This window comes from Pteropus medius, unplaced genomic scaffold (assembly GCF_902729225.1).
Source record: "Pteropus medius unplaced genomic scaffold, Ma_sr-lr_union100, whole genome shotgun sequence".
In the NCBI taxonomy this organism is placed as follows: domain Eukaryota; kingdom Metazoa; phylum Chordata; class Mammalia; order Chiroptera; family Pteropodidae; genus Pteropus; species Pteropus medius.
Window position 1 is genome coordinate 14,834,131 of NW_024354499.1, and position 20,345 is coordinate 14,854,475.

General features: G+C 51.9%; 1 protein-coding gene and 1 pseudogene across 4 annotated transcripts in view; both read left to right on the forward strand.

Annotated features, from left to right (window-relative positions):
• ATOH8 (atonal bHLH transcription factor 8) overlaps positions 1-19,358 on the forward strand; it is a 31,843-nt gene extending 12,485 nt beyond the window's left edge. For 3 of the 4 annotated variants that reach the window (XR_005650647.1, XM_039852780.1, XM_039852781.1), the window contains one exon: positions 18,313-19,358. Coding sequence is in view for 2 of the 4 variants with exons in the window: in XM_039852781.1 (XP_039708715.1) it covers positions 18,313-18,318 (6 nt within the window). In the remaining 2 variants the exon portion in view is untranslated. Of the gene's footprint in view, positions 1-16,556; positions 16,722-18,312 lie in introns of all 4 variants that reach the window. The other variant, XM_039852779.1, reaches the window with a different exon arrangement.
• Positions 984-16,550, forward strand: LOC120594613 (ragulator complex protein LAMTOR3-like; annotated as a pseudogene).
• Positions 19,359-20,345: the final 987 nt, after the last annotated feature.

The window sequence follows — 20,345 nt, forward strand, 5'->3', positions numbered from 1 at the left end:
CTGATGATAAATGGCCAGTAAGTTCCTTGCCTCAAGTTGCTCTCAAGCCCAGGGTTGGGAGTGAGGAGAGATAAGAGGGATCCTGGTACATTCATTGACTTAAGGGCTTGGGGAGAGGCTTGGGCAGCCATTAGGGATCCCAGGGTCATGTGACTAGCCTGCTGGCACAGTCTGGGAAGGCTGGCTCTGCAAGGCCAGCGGTTTCTTACGCCGTGGGTGATCTGGAGCCAGAGGAGGCATGACGGCCGGTGTAGCTCCCTCCCAACCTGTGTCTTCCCCTTTCCCTGCTGAGTTCTGAGTCCAAGGGTGGCCTGACTCCTCTGTGGAACAACATCTTGAGTGCTGACTTCTGTAGCTTTGTGATGGGGACAAGCTGAGGTGACATATTGGTTTTGGGCTGGGGGGAGTCAATGGGAGCTGAGACTGTTCCGAGGGGCCCCTTACTCTCTGGTAGCTGAGCCCAGGCCTTGGATAGGTCCCAGGGGCACTTGCTCTTTCTGTGGACTGTGGAGACTCTGAGTGTGCGAGGCACACTGCTGTAGCTAGATTCATGCCCCCCCACCCCCCGCCGCCTCTCCAGTATAAAGGGTCTCCTGCACCTCCAGAGTGCCCACTGCCCTGGCTCTGTCCCCACCTGTCATGTACACAGCCACCCTCGCTGAGGCCCCTCCAGTCTCTCCTTTTGTAAGGTGAGTCGTCCCTGGAAGTGATTTCTAAGGCCCTTTCCAGTGTCTGAGCTGAGGTTGCCTGAGCCTGTTTTTCTGTGTGACTAAATGTGTTACTCTCACTTCCCCTCTGCTCATCACGGGCATGCCACATAGATCCGAATGTCGCTCACAGAGACTGTTGAGACCCCAGTGCAATGTGCCCTGAGAATACTAATAACACCTGACATTCTCAGAGCCTGGATAACATGCGGGACATGGTGCTGAGTGCGCTGGCATATGACCTCATTGACTTCCCGCCAACCCTGCAAGGTAGGTGCTAGTGTTATCCCACTGCACAAATAATGAAGGTAAGGCGGAGGGCCTGAGGAACTGCCGAGGGTTACCCATCCAGTAAGAGGTGTGGTGGGGCTTCTGCCACTTCCTGTCCTGCCTCCCACCTCGCCCCCAACCTCCATGGAAGTGCGCTGGGTGAGAGGAGGTTCTGCTTCAAAATCCTCTGGCCAAGTTATTGAGTTAAATACCATTTGCTTTCAAAGCCCACAGAGTCCATCTATGCTGGGAAAAAAGGGAGGTGGGTGGGAAACCACCATCAAATTTCCTTCTAGTCATAAAAATGGATGCAATTTATTTTTTCTGGCATTCCAATTACATAGACGTTTGTCGCCAGCTGTTTGTTCTAACATGGAGTGCTCTCTCAGCTGCCGTTTCTCCTCTCACATTTGACACCAATAGTCCATAAGTCTGGCAGGGCCTGGGCTGGAGGGATCATTGGCTGGGGAGCCTCACAGGTGAGCTCAGAGCCACACCCCCTCCCTCAGCTGAACGCGGCCCACTGATGTTTCCCGGGTGGTCCTGAGGCGGAGTACAGGCTGGGGGTGCTGCTTTCCTTTCTCTCATTCTTTTCACCCCACCTCCTCCTCTCTCCTTTTTCAAATTGCTCCCCTTCTGACAAGCACTCACATTTCACTCTTCTCCCCAACATACTGTGTATGAATGAAAACTTGGGGTCCTGGGCATAGCGAACAAGTATAACCAACCACTCATGCTCAGAAAGTCATGAAGACTTGGGAGGCCCCCTAATGCTCTAAGAGTTAACCCTTGGGAATGCAGAGACTTCAGAAACACCCCCCTTGGAGCCAAGGCGTCCCCCTGGAAACCCCTGCAGAGGCTCTGTGGCCCTTGGTCCTGGCCCCTGGAGAAAGAATGTCTATGTAGGTGGGGGTTAAGTTGAGAGAACACTACAGTTCTTTTCAGTTCCCTGTGGTGCTGTCATTTAACTTTAAGGTACCTAAAAATGCAACAAGGAGACTCTTGGCAGGACCACGAAGTAGGTGAAATATAGAGCATTGTGGCTGGGGCCCTGCATTTGAATCCTGGAATGGGCACTTCCTACCTATGTGACCTTGGGTATGTTACCTAACTTCTCTGATCCCCAGTTCACTCATCCCTAAAGTGAGAGCCTACATACCGTCCTTGCCACCTTGCTGGAAGGATTAATCAAGGTCTCCTATGAGAAAGGACTGGCATTTTCTCAGTGAGTACCAGAAGGGAAATCTCATGAATTTACAGCTGCAGAGTAACAACTTCATATGGAACATCAGGAAGGAACATCTCAGAAAAGAGCAGTCTCGCCAGGAGGGGGGTGGCGAGTGGGGGTGGAGGAGGGCTGAATGGCTGACCAGCCAAAATGCAGGTTAGGGCAAATAGTTCTGAGTGGGAGACTCTTCCCTCTCCAGCACTCAGGGCAAACCCCTACTCCTGCACCCTTAATAGGACCGAGCATGCAGCCAACCCAGAAATCCCTGGGCCTCTAAAGTTCATGGACTGATACCAACAAACATATATAGCATTGGTTGTACACAGTAATATGTTAATAAACAGATTACCACCAGCAATCTCACTGACCACGTGGTGAGTGCCCATTGTTGCAAGGCACCTTACGTACATTACACTAACCCCTTCCCGCATAGCACAGAGAGGAAACTGAGGCCAGGAGAGGCACTTGCTCAAAGCCACAGGATAGAAGTGGTGGAGCTGTTTCAAGCCTATGTCTCTTTGGTTTCAAACTCCTAGCTCTTCAACTTCTGAAGCCTGCCAGGCCCTGAAGCTCACACGCTGCCCACCCAGCAGGGTGGCCTGTGCCTAGAGGCCTCCAGCAAAAGCTAGGTGCGGGGCCTTGCCCAGAGCAACCGCTCTTATGTAAGCAGCCAGGCTGCCGCACGCACGTGGAGGTTTCATTAAACCGCGGGAAGCCAATAGCCTGCTGGTGGTGGCGCTGGGGGTGGTTTGGGGTGGGGTGGGCTAGGGGGTGTCATCAGCCCTGAGCACCCCCAGCAATGTGCCGCCAGCGAGGCCTGACACCGGGTTAAGTCGCCTGGCGGCCTCTGGCTGCAGCTGGGAGTGCGCCTGGTTCCCATTCGGACACTGTGGTTTTGATTAGCTGTTCTCCGAGGCGGGCCTGGTGGTGAGTCCCTGGGAGCTCCGCTGGAACAGAGGGTCCCCCGCCCGCCGCCGCTGTGGCCCCCCCCTCCTGGCAGCCCCAGACTCCAGATGTTCCGAGCTCTCGCTGGGAAGGCCTGCTGGCGCCACGGAGGGCAGAGGGCAGGGAAAGCACGCGAGCTGGAAGCCCAAGCACTCAGTCACCGCAGGCCTTGGCAGCCCGCCCAGCCCTCTGCTGGCACATTCCCCAGCTCTCCCCTGGCCATCTGTTCCCAAAAAACCCTTTCAGAGCCTCATCATCACTCAGGATACAACAGCGCGAGCAGCTGGTTTGGAGGCAGCAGGGAAAACCGTGCAAAAGGTCCTTTGTGAGAGAGGAAATTCGCTTATGAATAACAGGGCTGGACGCCGTAAAAGTTGGCGGCTGGAATTCTTGTTTCTCAGGCGCCGCTGTTTTCTCTTGACTTTTTATCTCTGGTTTTTATTTTGTTCCCCCTTGTTTTCTTTTAATGTTGTTTCTTCCTCTTCTTAACACCAGTTGTGACTTTTCTTCCTCCTCTAAGGTGCCCAAAGGCTACCTAATTAGTTCCTCTGGGTGCTGCTGAACTTTTTCTTCTCAAAGCTGTTAAAACTGGGGACAATTGGAAGCAACTGTTTTCATAAAACCTTGGATGGAGGGGACAGGCGAGAAAGAGGTGCCTGAGAGGGCATGGGGTGGGCAGGGCCCAGGCCCAGCAGTGTGTTCAGCAGAAAGCCGTATACCGAGCATAACTGTATGAACAATGTCCATGCAGAGGGAGGGTGTAGGCCGGAGGTGGCATGGAGACCCCCATCAGCTCATCAGAGAGCAACGCAGGACACTTTCGGAGAAGAGCGGCATTAATACACACCCCAGGGACTGGGCCCCCCAGCTGATTACAGCATGACATGAAGCCTTTTTAAAGAACTAGCCACCGCTACCACCAGAAACTTCTGGGAGATGTCTGCCTGGAATCTGGGCACCTCCTGGGAGTGGTCACTGGGTGGCCTGTTGGAGGCCCATGGGGTGCTGAGGCAGGGCTGGCAGCTGGGAGGCCAGCCCTGGAGAGGAAAGGAGAGGGCAAGTTCTTCACAACCCCCTGGACCCCCGAGTAGGAGCTGGGAGTCAGGCCTGTGGCGGGAGAGATGCCTTCCAAGTGTCAGATGGTGGTGATGTGATGTGGGGGGAGGCACAGGTCACGGATAGGAGACTGGGGTTTTCCCCTTTACTTTCTTCGTTCCCTGTACGCCTTTTCTACCGCCTGCCTTCCTCTCCCCCGCCACTGCCCTCAGCAGCCCCTTACCCCAGCAGTGGAAAAAGCCTGTCATCCACGCTGCTGTGGGTGGCCAGCTCTTCACGAGTGAGGATTCTTGGTTTTACAGGGTATTTGTGCATTTCATCTGCACCCCACTTAGGCCTCCATACTTCATCCCTCTTGCCGTCCTCTCCCCTCTCCTCCCAGTTTCAGTTGGAGAGACGGCAACTCCAGCAGGACCAAATACTCATGTTTATCACAGTTTCAGGGCCATTAATCTCACCATCTGAAGGGCTTAACATGGGCTGACGAAATCCACCCTCCCCACTGTGGCCTCGCTGGGTGGATGTCTGGGTCTAGACGCTGAGGCTCAGCTCTGTGTGACTGGGTGGCCCTGTTCAAGCGTATTATCTGGGAGATGCCCTGTCTGCCTCCCAGATCTATTCAGGGGTCCGTGGCAAAAAAAGGATGTGAAATTGTTTTGCAAACTCCATCTTTCCTCCCACGTCTCCTGTCTGAGAAGTTGGTCTTCATGGGGCTGAAGGTAAGGAAGATCTGGGGAAGGAGGAGTGGCCACCAGCCCAGGGCCCTGGTGATGCTGTGGAGTTTGCCCAGTGACCAGAAATTGCTTCCAGAGGAAAAGCGGGGAGGCAGGAAGATAGAGGTGACGAGGTCTGCCCACCGGCCAGCCTTAATCCCCTGCCCCCAGCGCAGTGGGAGGCCTGGAACAGAGGGGCACCAGCAAGCCCTGGTTCCCCGCTGTCCTTGAGCAGGTCATCCCTTTCTACCTGCCCTAGCAGATCAGAAAGCTGGCTCTAGGGGAAATACAAATCCTTGCCTTGCCTGAGCTCCTAGTACAAATATTTCTAGAAGGCAAAGTAGGAACCATTCCCTTCTTAAAGTTTCTGCACTCTGGCTGGCCCAGTGTCCAGCTGCTCCCCTGCTCTGTCTGTCCCCACCTGAGCTCCTCCCAGCAGCTCTGCTAAGAGCCAGGTCTGACCACCTCAATTCTCTGCTCAGGACCCACAGGGTCTCCCCACAGGCCAAGGGTAGAGGCCAGACTTTCTTAAAAAACACCTGACCCTCCCCCTCAAGTGACCTAGCTCCTGCCGGTCACTCCCTGTGTCCCAATTTATACTCCAGCAACACGGAACTCCTCGCCCAAACGGGCTATTTATGGCCTCTGTGCTCATGCTGCCCCTTCTGCCTGGCGTGCCCTTCTCCCCTTCTGTCTGGCTAACTCCTGCTCATTCTGGAAGGCTCAGCTTCTCCTGGAAGCACTCCCTGACCCCTACTCCAGCCTCCTCTCAGGGCCCCCGGCATGGCCACTTCACTGCCCTCACCACAGGGGTGTGTGTAGTCTGAGTCAGGAGCGCATAATATACTATGAAGTAATGATATAAGATGTTCTATTATGCGATACTCTATTATATGCTATATTAGAGTTCATTTTATGTCATTACGTTATATTTGTAGGTGATATGTTACATGATATATTATGCAATAGACCCAATACACTAGTTAGTTACACAATGTTTATTTGGTGCCTGCCTCTCGAGCTAGATTGTGAGGTTTTTCATCTTTGTGTCCCAGCTCCTGTCACACAGTAGGCCCCCAAATAATTACACGCAGTTCTTTCAAGTAAAATCCACAATGTGGGGCTAAATATGTCTGTGCTGAAGGCAAAGACTCTAGGGAAGAATGGACTAGGGGCTTCAGGACACACCAGAGAAAGGCCTGGGCTCCCCACAGGCCCCTGTTTGGGGGAGTTTGTACTCTCGTTCCCTCGAGTCAGTGAGGAAAGCTTTGCATTTTAGATTACAGAAAACCCTCAAGCAGCAGTTTAAACTAACAGAGGCCCCTGTTTCTCATAGTTCAGAAGGTTGAAGCGGAGCAGAAGCTTCCTGGTCTCCAAGGCTCCAGTGATGTTGAGGCTCCAGGCTTCTTTTGGTCCTCATCTCATGGCTGCACAGTGGCTGCCATAGCACTGAGCACTCCATCCTCACACTGCATCCAATGGCAGGGCCGGGGCCTTACCTCCAAGAACATTTCTCTTCACCAGTTCAGTCAGTCCTGCCCAGACATCCCCTACCTTCCCTGAAAGAAGGGGTGCTTCTCTCCTGAAACTGAGAAAGACATGAAGTTCTCTCAGTGGGGAGGGCAGCAGGGTGAACAGTCACATGGCTCGTGCTTGGATGATTTGTGACAAGGTGGTTTTCTTCCCAGGAGGGCTAACTGGTATCATAACCTTAACCACATGGCAGAACCCCATTTCCACGAGTTTGCCCACTTCTCACCGCAGCCCTGCAGAGTGAGTGCCAATAGCCCCATTAGCCCTATTTTCAGTTGATGGAAGTTCAGAGAACCTAGGTGACCAGGTTAGGCCACTGGTGACCTGATACTCCTGCAAAGCCCTCTCATGCTTGTTATTCTTTTGACTCCTGCAGCAGCCTCTGGAGGGCCACATTACTAGCCACGGGGCCTAGATGAGGAGGCTGGGACCCGGAGAGTAAACTCACCCAGGATCATACAGCTGGTGCAGCCAGGCGGGACCAAGGCACGCTCTTCCAGCCCTATGGAATAAGTGCTTCCGAACCCAGACCATCACAGTCCTCTGCTCCCCCCGAGAGGAGAAGGTGTGAGCCGTGGGTGTGTCTGGCAGTATAGAGCCTGGGGCTGGCAGACAATGGTCTGAGTCCCAGCCCAGCCACTCATGAGTTTTGTAACCTCAGGCATTTGACTTCTTCCAAGCTCCACTTTCCTCATAAAACATGGATAGAAATTTCTGTGGGTGAGGAGAGTTCAAGGAAACAGTGGCCATGAAAAGGCTTGTCAGCAGAAAGTGCTGACAGTCAGAGGGGTACTGGAAGACACTGCTAGCCCATCAGGAAGGTGGGCAGAGGGACCCCCGCGTCCCCTCTCCACCTAGTTACTTAGAGAGTGGATACCAGACTGGGCTGCCCACTGAGGACTTGATTCCATTGCCAGGCAGAGGACACCAGGTCTGTCCCTCCGCTATCTGCTGTGTGTGTGTGTGTGTGTGCGCGCGTGCACGTGTACACACCTGCACAAGTGTGCGGGCGTAAGCACCATCTGTCAGGATCAGATGGAGGGCCTCCCATGTGGTGGGCCGAGTTCCTGTCCGGGTGGGAATGGGGCAAACACTGGGAGACAACTGAAGGTCTCCAAGGATTTCACAACTGGCTCTTCTCCCCCAGGGGCCAGGAGCCCTCAGAGATGATCCCTTGGTCACAGGCATGGCAGAGCCAGACAGCTGGGCCCGCAGGGACAGCCCCATGAGTCCACCCAGAACCTGTAGAACAGCTACACGGCATTGCCGAGAATCACCCCACTCCCTCCGTAGCAATGGTGCGCACCTGCCACCCTGTCCCCACCACCACGCAGGACGTAGGTGGGCAGCCTGCATTTGCAAACAACCCCTCCACACATACACACAGTGATTCTTCACTTGTTCATTCTCTTTAGTTACATGAGCAGAAAAAGATGAAGAAAGCATGATGGCCCTGCACATTTATTTAAGAATAAATAGTTTTGAGTGTTTACCATGTGCCAGGCATTGTTCTAGGTGTGGGGCCCTTCAGAGAACAAAACAGACAAAGGTCCCACCCTTTGGAACAAGAGCTAAGTGACAGAGGCCATGCATGAAAGCTCATATGAGAGCCAGGTCCAGATCTTTGGAGCCCACTACTCGCAGTCTGTGCACAGTTCTTACAAGCTTGACCCCCCTGGTGTCTCAGGTCAGAGCAGCTGAACAGAAACCACCTATTGAAGCAGGAGGCCAGCTCCTGGAGCAGGTGCAGTGACAGCACCCAGAATCACAGCCAGTGCCTAATCATGTGGGAAGAAACAACAAACGGAACAACGCCAGAGGCTGAGAAGAGCCAAGAGGCTTGGGGCCATTGAGTGTTGGGGCAAGAGGCCCCAGAAGCCTCCAGGACCTGGGGAGTCTTACGTACACTAACGTTTCTGGGCTTGACCTTGAGTGGTCAAGAGGAAGCTAAAGTACATCCAGTAACGTCTGGCTGAGAATGCAGGGAAGTGCATCAGTTATTGGGAAAGGACCTGCCCAAGCTTTTTGGCACAGAAAGCAAGAGGCTTCCTTTCTCTAGGGAATGCTGCTGCTGCACAGGGGCTGCTCCTCCTAGGATGTCAGTCAGGGCAGGGCTCCTCCTCTGTTTTGCTCACTACAGGATCCCCAGTGCTTCAAGTGGAGCCTGGCTTGGTCTAAACACTCAGAAAATATTTGCCGAATGACTGGAAGAATGGAGGCACAGGAAGGAAGGGATCTTTAGTTGCCTTCCACGATAGCTAGTGGGCAGCTCCTCTTTCCCCAGCACTGAGTGGGCCCTGGCAATCTGAAGTGGAGACACAGTTCCTGCCTCGAAAAACTGATGGGTAGATGGGGGAAGATACACACATGCATACACAGACATACGTGTGTGTGCTCTGACGTGGCTGCCTAATGTTGAGTGCTTGGCTTTGCAGCCATTGTGTTCTTTAATCCTGTCTACCGCCTCATGCAGTAGATCACCATGATTACCATGTTCTAGGCACAAAGAGGGTAAGTAACTTGCTCAGAGTCACACTGCTGGTAGAATAGGGAAGTCAGGATTCAAACAGAGGCTGTCTGATGCCCTAGCTGGCACATTTAACCACTGTGCTGAATGGCCTGTCAGTGGGTGTGCATGTACATGTGCTTGTGTGCATGGGAAGTGCATATGTGTGAACTTGAATGTGTGTGTATGCATTAGTATAGGTGAAAGAGATTTTTCCCTTCCCAGTCTTGGCGTCTCCCCTGTGCAGCTGGAGGTGTCACTAATGGCCAGGTGGTAATGGGTAAAGAGCCCTGATCAGAGATGTCCCACCCCTGCCTGAATTCCCGGGTGGCTCCAGAATCTAGCTATGAAGGGCTTAGGGATGATGGGAAGGGCTCGGGGAGGTGTTTTTCTCATCTTAAAACTGTGTTTTCACTCTGTTTTGGCAGAAATCATTTGATCATTTGGTCTGCCCAGGGGCCTTACGGCCTCTCCCAGCTATCCCATTGTTACCCAGGCTGTTCCTGCAATGTCCAGGGCTAGACTCCTTCCTGGGGGTCCCCTGGAGACATACTGTGGTCTGTACAAAGGCTGGCCGGCCAGCACTTTGGCTTGGATTGGCTTGTCTGGAAGGTACCCCATCACTCCTGCTGCCACTTTGTGGTACGGATTGGGGAGGGGAGGACTACTGAAAGATGCAGAAGAGTGATGGCGAGCGGTTCCCAGCCCTGAGGAGGCAGGCCTAGTGGGGATCCCTCGACACCGTGTGTGTAGTATGGGAGAGGGTCGTGAGTCGGAGACTTCTGAGAAGCTGTGAAGGAGATGGCCTTCTTCACCTGGCGTGGCCCCCTATCTGCCCAGCCGTCTGCTCTCCTGCAGCCTGGGTGTGGGGCAAGGTCATGGGCTCCTTGAGCTTCTGGGTCTGGACAAGCAGCATGTGGTCAAGTGGAATTGGCTGGGCAACATCACAGGATGGGAAACAGATGGGAAGCTGCAGCAGCTGGGCCTCAGGCCTCACCCAGGCCAGCTAGACCCTCACAGTGCCCTGTACTGTGAATGAAGTGGGGGCCAAGAAAGACAGATAAGCTGATGGACGTGGAGAGATAAACACAGGAGAGGCCAAGAGAGAGTTGGCACAGAGACATACAGGCAGAGCATGGAGAAACAGAGAAATTGGCAGCCAGAGAGAGTGGCCTGCAGCCCAAGAAGGCGTCAGCACAGCGGTGGCCTTGAGTCTCCCTGGCCACCCCTTATAGGCCTAGTGGGCTCCTTACGAGCTCTGGCCCTGGCTCTGGAGGTGCCAGGACTCCCCCATGGCCAGCCACCTTGCCTTAGGCTCCAAGGGATGAAGGCTGAGGTTTTCTTAGAGCCAAGGGAGGTGGCAGCTGGGTGGATGGTTTGGAGATTCGCCAGTCCTTTTACCAGTGAAGAAGCTGAACTCTAGGGATTAGGGGGTCTGCCTCGCTCTGCTTTGTCCTAGCAGTGCGACTTAGGGAAGGTGAGGAACTGCTCAGCCCCCCATTTCCCCATCTGCAAAATGGAAGCAGCAACTGCCCCGCCCCCCTGCCCTCCCCAACCTGTGAGACAACAGACGCAAAGGAGTACGGCATGGTGTCTGGCCCGAGGCTGCCCCAGTAGTGGTAGCTCTGAGCACTGAGTCACTTGCTACTATTCCCAGGCCTGGGAAGACAGGGGTGCAGAGGATGACATGCTCCTTTCCTCAGGAGCTCTGGTGGAGACTTGGGGTGAGCAGGGGATGATGGCGATCGCACCAACAATAATTCATGGCACAGAGAGATGGAGAAGGAGTGGGTGTGAAGTGCTCCGGGGGTTCAGAGCAGAAACACGCTTCCCCAGCCTGCAGTGGAGGTGGCAGCCGGGAAGTGGGGAGGGGTGGTGGGGATAAGAGTCTGGACTGGAGCTGGCCCTCATTGTCCTGGACAGAGGAGACAGTAGGGACACAGCCAGCAAAACCACACCCCTCTGGAGCTTGCGTTCCAGTGGGTGGGGGTAGCTCCAAGTACGGCTCTAGCACAGTGTGGGCTGTGGACGCGTGGGACAGGGTACCTGAGACCCAGCTCCGCCCTAGCATCTTGGCACATGAGAGGTCTGCAGGGCTACCTGCTCTCATCCCGACGCTGTCTGATGGGGTGGTTGTTTCTCACTGGCGGGAGAATTCTGTATGTTGTTGACTGACTCTGAGGTTCGAACATACCCACTGACCTCAGTAAATGAGGGGTTTGGCCTGCTGGACCCACCCAGGCCCCAACTTGGGTTGCTGGGGCCTGTGGGACAGGGCGGCCTCTGACAGCATAGACAGCTGTCTGCACACCACAGCCGGGACCCTCAGCCAGCTCAATCAGTCTGCTGGTCAGCAGCCTGAGGAGAAGAACAGCATGGGCGGGACCAACAGCATTTACCAGCAGCAGTGGTTTTCAGCTTTGCCCTGGGGTCAGACCGTAAGTGGCCCTAGGACAGGGACTGTAACCCCAGGACTTGTCGCTGAACTGGCACCCAGTAGGAACTCAATAAATCTTCCGTTGAGTAAATGAATTTTTCTCCTGATTCATGGTCCCCAGGCGGATTCTCCTGGCTCACAAGGGGCTCTGGCTGTAACTTTGCAACTCTCAGATGCCGGGGCCCTCTGAGGGCCCTCCCAGCCCAGACACAGTGTGGTCCCTGATTCATGCCATGTTCCTGCCCTCAGCAAATAGCAGCCAACTCCAGCTGCTCATAAATTTCCTGCCTGTCACCCGTGGCGCCCAGGCCAGGCGGGGTGGGAGGCACTGGGGGTGGGTTGGTCATACCTGCTTCCAGTTCCCTGGGAAGTTAGGAGGCTGGAAGCCCAAGCCCGTGCTTGTGCCCAGAATAACCTCAGCAAAGCCTGGCCCTGGGAGAAGATGTTAAAGCAGATCTGTCAAGTACAAAGATGTATGGGCTGAAACGTTAGAGAAAACACAAATGCCAGCTTCGGTGCAATTTGTACAGCATAATTAATTCCACTTTCGTAAAATACTATATAGGTGTGTCTAAGCATAGGGAAATGGTCGCCCAATGTTGTCAGTGGTTTTCTCTTGGTGGGGAGATTGAAGTGATTTAAAATTTTTTTTCTGTTCACTCTTCTGTATTTTCTAGTTTTTCTATAATTGACCTACGCAAATTTAAAAAATTTTAGGAGAGGTCACAAATCATGTGATGGTGGCTTTCGAAGGAACCTGCCTTTGAAGCTGTCTCTGAAGTGATAGCAGGCAGCCCAGAATCCTGCTGACTAGAGAACCAGGCAGCCCAGAAAACCAGATAACTGGTGCCACTTTGCCCGGTGTTCAGGCCTCGGCCCATGGGTGGTGCAGGTGGTGAGCTGGAAGAGGAGAGGACACCCCTTCTCCTTTACTTCTGCCTTAGATCTTGGGGGCTGGAGAGGTGGAGTGGGCTGAGGCGTGGATATTGAACTTGAGAGAGAAAGGGGTTCAACATGGCAGATGACGTAAATCGATGCCTGTAGAAAAAATTTCCAGGTGTGGCAGGGCTCCATGCTAGTGTTGTGTCAGAGTAGAGTGCCTGTTATTAAAGTGGCCAATGATAATGCTCCAGAACATACTTCGAGACCTGGTTTCTTATATACTTTTGCCTGTGCAATAGATCAAGGGAGCAAACCTAGACTTTCAAAAAATAAAAGTATCATCTGTTACTATAATATCTACGAGGTGGTTCGATTCAATCTTTTACCTTTGGTGGTGAGTTTTAGAGCCAGGAGCAAATGCCAATACAGGACTAATTGTCAACCTAGAAAAGGAACTTGCTCCATTATTTGAAGAATCGAGTCAAGTTGTGGAAGTTTCTTAATCTGACAGGGGTTTTGATGTCTACCTTATCTTCGTTATAATGGACACAATAGCAATCCAGTAATCTTTAGACCATAGCAATACTTGTATCCATGTGTTCATGGATACAAGAAAGGGCCCCTTTTTCTACCTTACACTAAAGAAAGAGCCTATAGATATAATTTATGAGGAGGTTGATTTACCTTTTTTCATATAGGGTCTTGTCTTATTTACTGAGATCCGGGAATACCACAGAAATGGTTCAGTCTATCAAAGCTCCCGTGGAGTTAGTCTAGTCACCAAAACTGCATGAGGTTCTGTTCGGAGGGTCCGAATCAAAATGGTACTTTGATCTGCTTGAGCCATGCAGTGTTCCTTATAGTACAATATACCCAGACCTGCAGCATGAAGCTGATTCTTAATTGTGAACAATATTGAACATGTCTTTTTCATATTGTTTTATTTCTTTGCAGTAAGTATGAGGAAGATAAAATGGCTTAGTAAAAGTAATAAAATCAGTACAATCCCTAACTTTCCTATGTATATATTATTTTGCAGTATAGATGAATATTACTGATTGATTCGATTCTTCTCGGAGGGTGCTGCTCTTTAATGAAAATGAAAATGATAGTTAATTGTTTTCCCACCTACTCTGCTTTATATAACCAGTGTGTTAATGTTTGCATGTCCTTTGTAAAATGTAGATGTGATTCATTATCGAACTCTGTTTCCAATATTGGTAATGTATGTAAACATGATAGTACGACCATATTTTTCATACATGAGTATAAATAAAGTAGTATTTTTAAAAGTAAAAAAAATTAAAAAGTTTAACATCTTTATTGAGATTATAGTTCACCCATTTAAAGTGTACAATTCAGTGGTTTTTAGTATTTTCACAGCTATGCACAACCATCACCACGGTCAATTTTAGAACATATTCATCAGCCTAAAAAGAAACCCTGTATGCTTTAGCTATCACTTCCTATTCCTCTGTCCCTGCTCCCCACCAGCCCTGGGCAACCACCAATCTATAGGTTTCCCTGTTCTGGACATTTCATGTGAATGGAGTCATACAATATGTGGTCTCTTGCATCTGGCTCCTTTCATTTAGCATACTGTTTTCAAGGTTCACGTTCTATCATGTGTGTTGGTACTTCATTCCTTCTTATGGCTAAATAATATTCTATTGTATGGCTATACCACACTTTGGTTGTCCATTCATCAGATGATGGACATGACTTATGTAATTTAAAAAATTGTGTTTATTCCATGTTTTCAAACACCAGTTAGTCAAACTAAGGATCTAGCTCTTTGAGGGAGTGTGAGCCAGCGTGCTCCAGTGCTCTCACTGTGGGCCAGACCCTGAAAGTGGCCTGGTCCTGGCTGCATTGTCTCATTGATTCTTTGTAACTGATCTAGAAGGAGGGTAACTATTACTGAGCTCATTTTAAAGATGAGGAATCTGAGGATTGGAGAGATTAAACAGCCTGCCCAGGGCCCCACATCCTGCTACCTTTGGCGCCAAAATGAACTTGTGTTCAACATTCAAAATGGAACATGAAAGCTCCTTTCTAGCCCAGATACTGGTGTACTTAAAAGTGAAAGGTAAAATAATGCCTAATATGTGGGTCTTGAGGAACCCTTCTCCCATGCCCTCCCTACTTGTCTTTCATATTTTAATTTTAAAATAAAATTTGAAATCTGACTTCTCTTTTTGGGACAAACCAATTAAAAATTGTCAGGATTTCAATCCCATTGGACAACTTTTTCTGCAGGTAGAAAGCTGTATCCAAATTGCTTCAACGCAGGAAAATGTTTAAATTGAAAATAGTGAAAAATATTTAAGTAGGTAAAGTGGATATCAGAGACTGAAAATGAATTTAAAAGGTAAAATAACTTCGAAGGCAGATATAATTTTTTTAATGACCCCAATGTGGTAAAATTACCCCACATCGCACAGGAATGACCAAAAGAGGAAACCAATCCACTTAAAGCCAGAGGGAAATTTAGTAAGCAGAGGAGGTATAATTAGAAGGAAAAAACAAAACAAAACAAAACAAACAAACCGGAAGTGAACAAAAGCAAAAAAGATGCAAAATTGTTTCAAGGTTCACAACAATTACCAAAAGTTCCCCTAAAGCACAGGCACATTTACAAAAATGCTCAATGTTGTATTTGAAATGAGAAACATTCTGTGGTATGTAAAATCTACAGTAAATAAAATACCTGCAACTAGAAATATTTATTCACTAGTTCAATAAATATTTATTGAGATGCTACTGTGTGTCTGGCACTATTCTAGGCACTAGGCTACAGCAATGAGCAAAACAGACCACGTCCTTGTCCTCATGAAGCTGATGCTTGACCACAAATGAGTGAACAGATAAAAGGATGATTTCTAAATGTAATAAACTCAACCACTTTGCCACAGTGGCCAAATTACCTTGATTGGACTCAGCACGTCAGACCACCTGAAAGGGACCAGAGAGACTGAGAGGCCATCTTTTGTGGTCGTTTTCAGTTTGTGTGCTAGCAGCGAGAACCTATGTCTAACAGGCATCTTCTATGGTGAGGGGCTGTGATGCAGGGGCCTCCTGAGGACAGTGAGCCAAGAGCCTTACGCTGCTGTACCCAGAGTCTTGGCCGATAGCAGAAACGGCACCCACAAAAGGCCAGAGCCAGAAGGATGCAAGAGGCCCTCTCAAGCTGTGCTTCTCACATAGTGTGATATTGCCACAGGTGCTTGTCACAGTGGGGAGTACTTGTCAGCCTCCGCACCTGTATTTGCAATTATATTCAGGCACTCACGACCTACCCCCGCGCCCGCCCCCCCCCCAGCCCCTTCTGAAGGAGTGGCATTGGCAGGTTTGTCTCCCATTCCTCAGCCATAGTTGATTGGTCCAGGGGGAGAAATCTGACTGAGGCTAGACCAGTCAGGGGCTCCTTGGGAGTTTGGGATTGGGATGTCCAGAGGCTGGGCCAGTCGGTAGACAGGCTGGAAAGAAGCAAATCACTCGCAAGTGACCTTGTGCTGTTTTTTACTGGTGCCTAGAGGGAAGGGCCACAGATTGCCCCTACTGAGGTTCCCAAGCCCTGTGCTGCCTTTCCTGAGACTTCGTCCTGGCCTCTCTGAAATGCCCTTTTGCAGCCTTATAAAAACTTCACTTTACCAGAAGATTGGCGTGAGTTTCCACTCATGATGCAATCACGCCATCAATCGAATGAGTCTGGAAAATACTGGGTAGTCGCGTGAATTTCTTTAGTGCAGGAATTTAAATGCTAATAGACATAGTGACTTTCCAAGATGGGGCCGAGGTCTGAGGTGTTTCCCAAACTCATGGGATATACCTCGCCTGGCTAGTGTTCTGCAGAGTACCTTTTGGGGAGTGTTAATCTATGTACGACCGCTTGCTGTACAAGTGAGGGAATTAAAACACAGAGAGGGAGGTGAGTTTCCCGAGGTCACACAGCTGTTTACTTGCAGAGAAGGTCCTGGCCCATAAGGCCTCCCAGGGTTCTTCCCATCACGCCCTAATTGATGTATGGCTTCCTTGGATGGATGATATGTTTGCTGGGATTCCCAGGCCCAGGCGGGTGGCAGGTCCAGTGTAGACACAAGGGGAAGGGTGAGGTCGAGGATTGAAGGTCAGGCCTTGGCAAGAGAAAGCCCCGTCTCCCTCTATTTTGGGTGGTAGCCGTGGCTTCGGTAGGCTGTGAGAGCAGATAGAGGTCTTGGGGCTGGGCCCCGCTGCCCCGGCTACTCCATCTAACCTGGACTTCCATGCCTTCCCCCAGACCACAGGCAGGCTGCACAAGGAAGGAACTTGGCTGTCCTTGGCAAGGCCCGCCCAGGCGGCCAGCGCCAGGATGACGAGCGCTGTAAATCACCCCGCGGACCACAGACCCAGTGCCATCCCCATGGATTTCCTTTCCGCTTCTTAATCCTCCTCCTCAGACTCGGTAACGAAAAGCAGATTTCTGCTGGGGCCAGCGAGCCCAGGGTATGCTTGGAGAACGTGAGCCCGGACTCGCCACATCAAGATGCTCCCTCCTCTCACTTTTCCTTTATCCTTCTTAGCCTCTTTTAGCTAGAGGACACACCTTCCTCCTGGCCCAGCTCCCTTGCGCTCCTTGGACCCCACTCCCAGCCTTGCCCCAGCTTGCACCTTGGCTGCCCGCCGAGCGCAGCCACCCCAGGACTGTGGTTCACAGGCCCTTTGGCCTCGTGGTTTGGCTCTGTCCAGGCTTCCTGAGCCTCCATTTCAGCGGGAGCAGCCTCTGTGTGGCAGAATAAACATTGCCGATCTGGATTCAATCCTGATGCCGCCAACATCTAGTGCTTCTTTGTCTGAGCCAGGGATTGCTCCCCTCTGGGGAGGGGATATGAGGAAGCTCCCTGGCATGTCAGAGGTGCCTGACAGAGTTCACTTCAAAAATAAATGCTCAGCTGTTTGTTCAGGGCTGTTGCAAAAATCAAGAGAGATGTATTGGAACCACTTTATTAAGGGTGTGCTGTATGGGTTAAGGGACTACTGTCACTTGTTTGTGTGTCTGGGTAGATCTGGAGCCCTTGCAGAGCCTCTTCACCAGCTCTGACTCCCCAGAAAACTAAAACCACAGCAGCTCCCATGACCTTCCCTGTCTCCTGTCCCTTCTTGGTAGCAGGTCACACCCTCTGGTCAGTTTTCTCACCAGCAACACCAAGTTCAGCTGCTAGAGTGATGTTTCCAAAGGTCAGGACTGAGGGGAACTTTTGATCTAACCTCGGGATTTTCACATCGTGCTCCTTAGTGCCCTGGGTTCTCAAGTCACAGAAAGTTGAGTGGCTTGTCCCGGGGAATGCGACTTTGGAGGGAATGCAGTAGGTCTCTGGGTTCCATCTCCATGTGTTCCCTCTTGAGTGTCCCCTGCCACTCCAAATAGACTAGAACCATGTTTATCTGTGTTCTGAGTTAAGGTCATTTCTACTGCTGAAAAGAAAATTTGGACATTATTCACCTGCTCCAGTTGTGTCATTTTAAAGACGAGGACACCGAGCACAGAAAGCTGAGTGACTTGTCTCAAGTCATCCAGCTGGCAGGTGGATGGGCTGCAGCTAGTCTGCCTCTTAACACCTGGTGCAGTGCTCTTGTCTACAGTGTAGGGAAAAGGAGCTACGGATGGCCATTGCTGTGGAGCGGGCCTGACTCTGACATCCCTCAGAGGTGTGGCTAGGGTATTGTGGTCTCAGGCCTAGGTGTACCCCCTGCAGCCCTGCCCAGTCCCCCAAACTAGCATAATCAGCGGTGGCTCTGAAAGGCTGAGGCAGGAGTACGGGGGCAACGTGGGCTCTGCAGGCAGCCAGTCCTGCGTCTAAATGCTGCCTCCACCACTTTCTGAAGCTCTCAAGATGCAGCCCCTGCCTGGGCCATACAGAGTCCCTCCCAGGGCAGCTGCAGTGAATAAGTGAGAGCAGGTGCTGGGGGTGCCAGCACCTGGTATGGGTTAGCCTTCTGGAATCAAGAGTCGGGATGAGTAGGGGCAGATTCTGATGGTTGGCCGTTTCTTTCAGGAGTGACCGGCCATGGGCTAGATCAAGGATGCTGCTGTGGACCCTCTTTCCAGTCGAGCCTGTGGAGAAGGTGGGCTCGCCAGGTCTAGCCTCGTCTTCTCCAAGATGCCGCCAGATGCTCAGACCACTGCCTCTCAGGGTCAGACAGAAGCACGCCTGCCTCTCTCACCCTCCTGCCCACCCCCGGCCACTCCACAGTGACTTTGCACTTTGCTCTCTGCCTGATGGGGAGAGGAGCGCTCAGCCTTCCCCTTGCCTGGGGCCCGAGGCCCACCATCGGCTGCAGAAATTCATTGCCAAAGATTCCAGAGACACTGAACAAACTGTGGTGAGAAAACCCCACAGGGAAAAGCCGCACGCTGCCCTACGACTTTTGCTCCTCCTGTTGCCCGGCTTCCAACTCAAGCCAAAGATGAGTCAGCAAGTCTACTAGGAACTCACGGAAGGGATGGACATTTGGTGACCATTGGAAGCACCTGACCGTCTGACCTGGACTTCTCTTTCTACGCTGGGCCCTGAGCTGGCTGGCTGCGAGAGGCAGGCTGGGGTGCTGCAGGGAGTCGGATCCGAGATCCTGGCCCTTCTCTCCCTCCCACTGGCTGCCCAGGTCTCTGACCCTGATTCTTAACGTTCCCTCCCTGGGCCAAGGCTCCTTCTTGGGCCTTTAGCATCACGGGAAGGAGGAAATTGGGGGAAAAGAAACAATATTGACCACCCTGTCCCCTACCCCAGGGACCTGACCCATGGTGACCTGCCTAAGGGTCTTTGCTCCCCAGCCAGCCCAGCCAGCCACTCCTTGCCCGTGACCCGCCCTCCTGCCTGGGCAAACAGGATGGTCCCTGCTTGGAGGTCAGTGGTCTGTTACTGGTTATGCAGGGGGCAGAAGGGAGGAAGGGACCAGGGGAATGGGTCAGTATGTGGGAGAGTGGGGCATGTTCAAAGCCAAGGCCTGCTCCTTTCTTTGCTCAAAAGGCCAAAGCTGTTCATATCTGTGCTCAACCATCTGCTTCAAATTGAAGTAAAAGCCCCAACATGTAAAGAAAACACTTGCTTGTGTTGAGTGAACTCTGTGGGTGACCAAGACTTTGGCTGGTCAGTGATTGGGGCGGCGGGGGAGGGGGGGCTTTGAGGGAAGGGAGGGGAGAGGTCAATCCCTGCCTAGAGGTTGAGAGCCCTCGAGGAGGTGGGTAGTATGTGAGTGTGTGTGTCTGCATGTGTAAGGGGGGTGCTCTCACCATGACCTCACCCTGGACTAGTGACCGGGAGGCCTGGTCAGGGACATGTGTGAGCTCTTTCACTTTGTTCCTCACTTAATCCATACCATGAGTTTATAACACGTGAGCTGTATTTTTCATCACATTTTATAGATGAGGAAACCAAGGCCGTAAGGAGCCAGGCCAGTCAGCGACAGCTGGCTCTCAAATCAAGGCGGCTTCAGTCCAAATCCTGTGAGTTCTGAACCCCTTTCCAGCCCCGTAGTTCGGTCCCAGCCCAAAGCCTTCGAGTGGCTTTGTCACGTCACTTCACCTCAGTTCGCATCTCTGTGATATCCCCAGCTCACCGGGCTCAGCCTTAGGAGACTTATCACTTCAGCAGTCCTGTCTCAGACAGGGACAGCAAGAGCCCCTGGGGATGGGAGAGGGGGACATAAGATGAGAACTAGGAAAGCATTATCAGGGGGAGGGGCTGTGTAGGGGGGCAGGGCTGCCCAAGGAGAGGTGATGAGGTCTGACCTTGGTTCCACTCAGCATTGCCCTCTCTTGTCTGCTCCTCTGCTCCTGGGCGGGGGCTGGTCTATCTGTGGGTGGAGCTGGCTGTAGGGAGCCCCCTCCTCTTGCACGTGTGTCTCCCTCACATGGCTCTTTGCCCGGGACCAAGACCTGGGACAGAAGCAGGGGACCCAGACTGCTCAGAGTGCTCCTCAGCTCAAAGGTGCCTTGGAAGCAGGCCGGACAGAGTGTGCTTGGAATGGGGGCTCAGAGGGGACAATTAGGAAGGGTCAGTCACCCTGGGACTCCAGGCACAGGTCCCGG